Genomic DNA, 9,639 nt, shown 5'->3' with positions numbered 1-9,639 from the left:
TAAACAAAACGTTGAATACTGATATCTGAAATGATTTAAAACATGAAAAAAATCAAAAAGAACAGAAAGAAAAAGCCGAAATGTGAAATTAAAACCACCAGCAGGTGGCAGCAAATCACTGTTAATTAGTGAGTCATTGCAATTGAACCAAATCATTTAAACGGTTGATTCATTCAAGAACGAAACACCGTCATGTTGCTCAGAGTCACAAAACAGCACTGTAGCTGTATTCGGAATGATTTTTGTTGACGAAATAGAGCAAAAACAAGCAATATGGTGTCTAAAACGTAAGTCTCTTAATTAACTTATTGTTTATTGAATTCAATGTCACATTTGTAATCATGGTAATTTTTGGAGAAAAACGGCACTCTTCGTGTGAAATTGAATAACTATATGAAGTGGTATAAATACATTTTCTGCCATGTCTTGAATTTGTGATCATTCTAAATGCATTTTAATAAACTGAATCATGCAGTGAAAGAAAACACACTAAATGCGCACACGCACTAGTCTAGACTTCACGTAATGTATGCGTGCGCTCTGTGGGGATGTTTTGAATGGTTTTCGCAAAATACTCGATAATCGAGTTAAAACAACAATTACGATATTATCGCAGACGATATATATCACACACCCCTACTCTCTTGGCGTCTGTTCTGTGCAGTGAGCGGCAGAGAAGCAGCGCATTCAGTTGGCCGCACCGCAGCCGACTCGTCAATAAAGGAGTACAAAACAGCGTTTTCTAGCACCTGTCGCTTACTGATTGTTTGGAATTATAAATATGAGCATAGTTCGTCTGTTAATAGCACATGCACATTTTTGTTTGTTATTCAGACGCAGGCAGTGCGCTGCATGAAACAAAAATAGCCAAAACAACTGCATAGCCGCTCTTTAGTGTAGATGCATGTTGATTTTATCAGACGATGCCACGATTATAAATGAGAGTGACTCCTGGTTAACATGTATTAAAAGGGGTCGTGTTTAGTCACTATATAGTGTTATTTTTTAACAATATTCACTCATCATGACCGTAAAATAGGGTATTCTAAGTGAATATATATACTGCAGTATTTCCTCTCTTAATCAGTAGAAAATATGGTTAACACACGGCCATGAATGAAAAAAAAAATACCGTCATGTACCGTGAAACCGGTATAATTTTGAAAAATAATGTGATATAAATTTTTGGTCATACCGCCCAGCACTTATGTCTACCCAAATCATCCCTCCCTAACATTTTCGTCTCGTTTTTATTCGTTGACAAAAATTTACGTCATAGCTTTTGTCATTCAAAAAGAGTTTTAGTTCATTATCATCTCGTCATCGGTGAAGAAAATGTCGTTGACGACAATTGACAAAGTATTCGTCAACGAAATTAACACTGATTCCAAGTGCACCACACGAAGTTGTCAAAATGATAGAAATGTTAAACAAATCACTTGTTCTTTGTAGAAAAGATGCATGAACTACAACCACATCTTGTACAAACTTGTCTTATACATATTATATGTTCAGAAATAATACGTGGAAATGTTTCAGAAGTCAAGATAATTCAAATTCAAAATGACTAAAGGTATAACACCAGTAGACTGTTAACTATAAATGTTCTGTAAAAACAATGAACAGCAGCTTTCAGCCTGTCACCATGATACTAACATGAAATATCAGACATAGAGTTGTAGTTTTTTTATTCGATTGCGCTGCTTTTCCATTGTTTTTTTCTAGGTAAACATGGACACGTTTGACTGTTGCGCTCGCTTCTCTTGCAATATATGAAACGGAATTTAAAAAATGCGGAGCTCAAGTTAAAAGAAGTTCAACTCCCGTTGTCTTGCCATTTTTTCCTATTCCACTGCCCGTGTCGCATCTTTGTCAACACAAAAGCGCATTCTGTGTGAATGGTGCCTAGCGATATGAGCGCGTTACACGTACGTGGTTAATCGTGTGCGCTGACATTCGGTTGGAGCTTTCTTTTCCGTTATATCATTGGCATATTGTCAAAGTGTCTAATTCTAACATTTGATAATATTTCTATTCAAAATTGCGATTCCTCATTTCCTAAAAAATGTAATCGCCACAAAACAAAGTCGAATTAATCGATAAAATCAGAAAAATCGCCCAGCCCTAATGGAAACATTTTACTTAATACACGACCTGAGTGCATGTTTTTCCAAAGAAATAAGTTTGTACTGTTTGTAATCTTTAATTAAAATATAATAACATGCTTAATAATGGCTTCCTTTGAAATGGCTTTCATTTTCTACTGACACCACTTGGGTTGTGCAGGCTAATAGATAGTTCATCAGTAGCCAAATAGCTACTTAGGCATTGTTTTAGCGAATTCGCATGCGTTCTGGCTTCATTCTAGTATGTAACCCTTTTCACCTACCAATCAATTCTTGATGTATAAAATCATGTTCAGTCCTCCATTTAATATTTTTATAATTTTGTTTTTAAATAATATTGTTTTTGTATTTATAGGTATGTTTCCTATTTTATACCATTTTTGTGTCATTTTTCCTATTTTATACCATTTTTGTGTCATTTAATCATTTTTATATTATATTTTTTCATGTTGACTTTGAGTCACTGACAGGATGAGATATTTACTGGTTGTTGTACATGCTGTTCCAGATTTCAGAACATCATTCACATCACTGAACATCACTGATCGGATAGAAACCTCCCTCAGTAACACACGCATACGCTGTCGGTTTCAGTTGCTGTACTGTCTTTCCTGACACCAGTTCCACTGATCTCACATGGTCCGCAGTGCCTGACAGGAAACATCATTCTGAATTTTCAGGGACAAAGCTGTCAAATCATGGTTTAGAGTGAGGGTCATGATAATCACGACTCGACTCCTGTTGAGTGAATTATTATACCTCCATACATGGTGTAATATGAAAATTTGGCCAGCTTTCACAACAAATGTCTCCCAGTGCACCAGTAGGGTGGACCTAGACAGTCTTAATTCATACTGTACGTTTTCTTTATAGTTGTGAGATTTTAAAATCCCTCTCACTTGAGGAAGAGAAAATTTATGATAGACTGAAACCATTCTGATTGGGCTGCACGATTAATCGAATACGATTGTCATGCACATTTTGTAAGTAAAGCCGGTTCTGTAATCAGCAGGAAATCATCATCACGTGCTTTCAGATGGAGCAGAATTTACTACACATAGCCGTAGTTCATTGACAAGTTATGCAAAAAAAATCGCAGACGATTTTATTGCGCGATTATTAAATCGAAGAAATCATTTGCGATAATGACAGCTGTTTGCATAGCTTCTCAGTGAACTACGGCTCTGTTAAGTAAATGCTGCTCCATCTGAAAGCATGTGAAAATACCACATTTAATACCATATTTTTACTCCAAACTCACTTCATAACGTCAGTCGAGTGTTTGAAATAAATCCATCTGTGAGATGTGGCTTCTTACACAGAATAAGGCACTCAATATATTTCATAGTATTTAAGCAGTGATAAAGGCATTGCATTATAAATATACTTTATTTTGATAAATTATAATAATTAGAACTCCGATAAACCGTATATTGCCGTAGTCGTGTGTTTATTAGTCACGTTGAATCAATGAAAGCAGTTGAATCTTCTGTTTATTCCGCTGCAGCGATAGGCATTTCCTGGGTTTCTTCTGCGAGGCATATTTGGAGTTTCAGCGCGAGAGCGCCATCTGGCCTTTGGATGGAGATTTACTGCTGATCACAGAACCGTGCTTCACTGAAAGATACGCATGACAATCGCAGCTTCTGTCGAATTGCGATCTCGATTCCATTTCGATTTATCGTGCAGCCCTACATTCTGACATGCACACAGGCGACACATTGTGATGCAGGAACAATATGCGTTTCCTGCGTTTCTGTTAGGGATGCATCCGGTATCGGCCCGATACTGAGCTCCTGTACTCGTACTCGTTAAAATGCCCCGATACCAAACGTCGATACCACACAGCATGTGATAAGTGCCATATTCAGACAAAGAAACACAGACAACAGACAGCAGAATGGAGTTATTAGAAATTAAAGATGTCTACAAAGTGTATGTATGCAATGAATATAAAATATTCAGTATTAATGCCTGTATAGCTGATTTGCGCCAGCTGGTAAGCAAATCACACTGAGTGGATTGAGCGGGCAGCGGCGCAGATGCGTGAGCTTGTCGAGTGAATATCCCTTCTCCGCCATCACTGGAAAGTTTGTAGTTCGGTCGGATATGTCAAAAAGAAGTAAGTAAAACAATGTACAAGTTACTTAATGGTAGGGAGGGAGAGAGAGAGTGCGCTCTTCTGTTGTGTGATCTTTATTGATGTTCGCTCACTTAGCATGCATCATTTGGATTAAAACTAAATCGTAAATATAAGACAATTTATAGGGGCATTCACTATAAACGTCATTTATTTTTACCCTTAAGCATACACACCTTTCTGGCGAAAGTGAAACTAACAGCCTGTGTGAAATGTGCTAGGCTGTACTGTATTTGTCCCTCTCCTTCTGCACCAGTACAAATACATGTGCGTGTTTTGCTAGCTTCATGAGTGTTTCTGCATTATTCAGTATTAATGCCTGTATAGCTGATTTGCGCCAGCTGGTAAGCAAATCACACTGAGTGGATTGAGCGGGCAGCGGCGCAGATGCGTGAGCTTGTCGAGTGAATATCCCTTCTCCGCCATCACTGGAAAGTTTGTAGTTCGGTCGGATATGTCAAAAAGAAGTAAGTAAAACAATGTACAAGTTACTTAATGGTAGGGAGGGAGAGAGAGAGTGCGCTCTTCTGTTGTGTGATCTTTATTGATGTTCGCTCACTTAGCATGCATCATTTGGATTAAAACTAAATCGTAAATATAAGACAATTTATAGGGGCATTCACTATAAACGTCATTTATTTTTACCCTTAAGCATACACACCTTTCTGGCGAAAGTGAAACTAACAGCCTGTGTGAAATGTGCTAGGCTGTACTGTATTTGTCCCTCTCCTTCTGCACCAGTACAAATACATGTGCGTGTTTTGCTAGCTTCATGAGTGTTTCTGCATTATATGAGTGGCTTTGGAAAATAAATCGCTGCACGTTTCAGATGAAAAAATGTCAGAGTATATCGCGATACATATTGATATTGAATTATTGTCCAGCCCTACTGAGAGTACAGACTATACTGTTAGTCAGGTTACTATGAAGAAGACTGTGGTCAAGACTGTGGAATATAGGCCACTTAAAGGATTAGGTCACTTTCAAATTTAAATTATCTGATAATTTACTCACCCCCATGTCATCCAAGATGTTTACGTCTTTCTTTCTTCAGTGGAAAAGAAATTAAGGTTTTTGATGAAAACATTCCAAGATTATTCTCCTTATAGTGGACTTCAACGGTTGAAGGTCAAAATGACAGTTTCAGTGCAGCTTCAAAGGGCTCTACACGATACCAGACGAGGAATAAGGGTCTTATCTAGCGAAACGATCTGTCATTTTCCAAAAAAATTACAATTTATATGCTTTTTGGCCTCAAATGCTCGTCTTGTGTAGCTCTGCTTGAGCTGTGCATTCCGGTTCATGACAGTTAGTGATCGTTTCGCTAGATAAGACCCTTATTCCTCGTCTGGTATCGTGTAGATCCCTTTGAAGCTGCACTGAAACTGTAATTTTGACCTTCAACCGTTTGGTAACCGTTGAAGTCCACTATAAGGAGAATAATCCTGGAATGTTTTCATCAAAAACCTTAATTTCTTTTCCACTGAAGAAAGAAAGACGTAAACGTCTTGGATGACATGGGGGTGAGTAAATTATCAGGAAATTTTTATTTGAAAGTGAACCAATTCTTTAACATCACTGAAGCAGTTTAAGAGGTGCCTGGTGAAATTGTAAAAACATAACTAAAATAGCCATTTTAAAGTATTCTTTCTGTTTTTCTCAGTTGCAGTGATGATGAGGATGATGATGGTGATGAAGAGGAGACAGAGCTGAGAGCTGAGTGTGTGTGGTCGTGTTGCGTTCACACTGGGAGCGGGAAGAACCCCCTCCCCCACACACACTGCATTCATGTTCTCCCCCGACCAGGAAAACATCTCCACGTCGTCAACCAAAGTGCCAGTCAAATATGGAGAACTCATTGTGCTTGGGTAAGACCTTCTGGCCTTTGACCTTGGATCAGCAGGAAGCGGCATCTGTTGTGCCAGAGTTAATAGTTTGTAATTCTTAGAGACAACTTTGCATGTGAGTGTTTGTGTTTCTGACAATAGAGTCAGATGCCGTGAAGGTTTTGTATGTTTCTGTTGTTGTTGCTAGTAACATTATTGTGGGCAAAATGTGAGGATGATGCAAGTTTATGAGAACAACTGAGCCTTCAGTTAGAAAACAAAGTGGGCTTCAGCGTGGTGTTGGAGTATCATAATGCACTTCATTGACTTTCTTTTGCAGAACAGACTTCTATGTGATTTCCTGCGCTATACCATCACATGATTCACTGGCGTCTAAAAGAGCTTTTTGTGTATTAACTTCTTTGATTAGAGATTCTCAGGGGTCATGGATTGGATTGGATTCGCATCCTGAAGTGGATAGAGGGCTCACGTCCCCTCCATTATTGTGTTGGTTTACGGCTGATTTAAGTGTTGTGTTACTGCTAAACTGCAGTTTTAGCTACCTTGTGAAATAAAACCAAAATCACAATATGACTTAGTGCGATTCATCAAATTTAATTAAATCAAATTTAATTTAATTAAATATAAGTACTGTGTTCCTAAACATGTTTAAAAACCAACCCTGTTTTGCAGAGGCTCAGTTTACAGTTTAATGCAGCTCCATATGGACTCTGAAAGTTTAATTGCAAATAAAAGTTTGATTGTCTTGTATTTGAAAATGAAGGAATAGAGATGGCCTTAAATCTTAGTGTAATTTTAAAAATTAAATGAATAGAAATCAAATTACTTTTTATTTTACAGTGAAATATCTCTACATTTATTAGTTTGTTAATATTTAGTGTGTGTGTGTGTGTGTGTGTGTGTATGTATGTGTATATATATATATATATATGAGAAAATACATGAACAGCTCCTACTTGATACTTACAAGTATGAAGAGATTCACCTTATTGTTTCAAGGGTTTTGTATTTCAACTCCTAACTTATATATTCACTGTAGATCGTACAAAGCAGTGTCATTGACAAAATTTGGAGTCTGATAAGACAAGAAAACAAGAAACATTGTGTGTGTGTATTATATATATATATATATATATATATATATATATATACACACACACACATGCAGACAGATAGATAGATTGAAGTAATATAATATTAATATAGCAATAATATAATTACTACATTATTATTTTTTTTATCACGATTTTTATCAGAAAAATTTGATTGCTTTTTTCCCCTAAATAGTTTTTACTTGTGTGGATGTTCTGTTTTTCATCTTTGTAGAGACATATTAATTCTCTTGAATATTTTGGAAATTATATTTGTGTTATGTAAGTTTGGTAACTGAGCTTCTAGCTCTGACAGAGCTCTCTTGAGCTTATAACCTACATGTGACCACACACACACTCACGCGCACACACACACTGCTCCATGAGTCAGTCTCCTGATGAGATGGCTCATTTTCCTCCTCCACCTTGTTTTCCCTCTGCTGTTCACTCTCTCCTCCCAGCAACAGCTGACACTGAAAGACTTCCTTCATCTACACCTCTCCGGGGGGGGGGGGGGGGGGGGTTCACAACATAGTGTTTTCTGAAGGAATGCAGGCGTAGATTAGAAAACGCTGCTGCGAAAATACCCTGCTCGGTGTGCACATACATCATGTCCATGAAATTCCCTTTCCGTGCTGACTCACTGTTTGTTAATGTTGTTTTTCCCCTCCATACATCAGTTCTTGAGATCATCATAGAAAGTCTTGCCGCAAGGGATATTAGGCTTTTTCACACTTAACTCAATCTGAAGATGTCAGCTGGTGGGAAACTCCAGATGTCTTAATTGCATGTTTCTGATGTCCATATAAAAGAGAGTGTAGTTTTATAAGGAACGCCTCAAGAGAAACAAGCACAATCGGTAAGCTTGTTTATAGAGTACATTGCGATAATGTGGGTTTGCCAAAATATGTCGAGAATGCACTCAACAGCGTCAATGCATGCCTTCAGCGAACTCATGTTAAATCAATCAGAGACTTAGTAAAGTCCATTGCTGAGCATCTAAAGCCCGAACCCACACAATACCAAATGCACAATGTTGAATTACACAACTACATTTCAGCCTCTGTGTCTGTGAAGAACACTTGGGTAGTGAGTAACTGGGTGGAGGACGGAGGAAACCTCCACAGAGGAAACCACAAGACATAGCAGGTGTAGTGTTCATGGTGTTCAGTGGTTTATGTAGTGTACACAGGCTTCACACTGCTCACAAATCAGATTTGTTTTTCAAATGCTGCTTAAATCTTTAGTACTAAATGTTCACATGGCCATTTTGTAAGTCATAATATCAGATCCATTTGTTCAGATCTGGTGTATATTCATTGGTTCTTTTAATAATGGTGATGACAGCATTACAGCATGAGACAGTAGCTGATGTTGTGGAACAAAAGGATGGCAAACTGAAGAAGATGGCTCTAGATACACTATCGTTCAAAAGTTTGGTGTCAGTGAGATCCTAAAAACACATCACAGTTTCCACAAAAATGTTAAGCAGCACAACTGTTTTCAGCATTGTTAAAGGGGTCATATGACGTTGCTAAAAGGAACATTATTTGGTGTAATGCAATGTGTTTATGCGCTTTAGGTTCAAAAAGCACATTATTTCCCACATACTGTACATTATTATTTCTCCTCTATGCCCCGCCTTTTTCTGAAACGCGTCAAATTTTACAAAGCTCTGATCGTTCTGAAAAGCGAGGTGTGCTTTGATTGGCCAGCTATCTAGTGCGTTGTGATTGGCTGAAAACCTCAAGCGTGTGACGTAGGGCTGGACAATAATTCAATATCAATATGTATCGCGATATAATTTTTTTCAATAACGGTGATATGATTTTTTTAACACATTTCTGATATTTCGATATACATTACCAGTTTTATCACTCTAAAAGCGCCTCCTGCTGGCCGAGAATGAGTTTTCGTTTTAAATAAGCCCCCGTAAATGGTGCATCATGCACGTGAGGTTATCTGACGGAGAGACGCAAAGCAGTTTAAAGCGGAGTCCTGCACAGGTCCTGTTAGGTAAACCTGCATCCTCAGTAGCTACACAACAGAACACACGACCCGTTATCCGACAGCAGCCAGCACCAATTTAATTCTGTACCCGACCCGTTTGACATAAAGACCTCGATCTGAACCGCACCCGCATTAAATAGGCTACTGCATCAGAATGGCAAAATTATTCATTTTCTCATGTGACGCAAGCAATCAAACCAAAATAGGCATTTTAAGTTGGTGCTTTGAAGAGAAATAGACGAGCAGCGCAACAGAAGAATGATAAGAACGCGCATCCTTCCTGTATAAAATACAAACTTTTGCCTAGATCTTGTGAACAATCTGCCAGGCTGTTTTGAACAAATGTGCATAAACTACATACTTAAATCTTCATAAATGAAAAGAACATATTTAGATATGACTTTACTGTTAAGTGCCATTGTCTC

At 37.9% G+C, this 9,639-nt stretch overlaps 1 protein-coding gene across 2 annotated transcripts in view; it reads left to right on the top strand.

The window, feature by feature from the left end:
• peli1b (pellino E3 ubiquitin protein ligase 1b) overlaps positions 1 to 9,639 on the top strand; it is a 43,949-nt gene that overhangs the window by 24,766 nt on the left and 9,544 nt on the right. For both annotated transcript variants that reach the window (XM_016269836.1, XM_016269835.1), the window contains exon 2: positions 5,930 to 6,134. In XM_016269836.1, coding sequence (XP_016125322.1) covers positions 6,055 to 6,134 — 80 coding nt within the window. In that variant the 5' untranslated portion in view covers positions 5,930 to 6,054. The remainder of the gene's footprint in view (positions 1 to 5,929; positions 6,135 to 9,639) is intronic.

Source organism: Sinocyclocheilus grahami, unplaced genomic scaffold (genome assembly GCF_001515645.1).
Source record: "Sinocyclocheilus grahami isolate Dianchi unplaced genomic scaffold, SAMN03320097.WGS_v1.1 scaffold54.1, whole genome shotgun sequence".
Lineage (NCBI taxonomy): Eukaryota > Metazoa > Chordata > Actinopteri > Cypriniformes > Cyprinidae > Sinocyclocheilus > Sinocyclocheilus grahami.
This window is presented reverse-complemented; position numbering and strand designations above follow the sequence as displayed.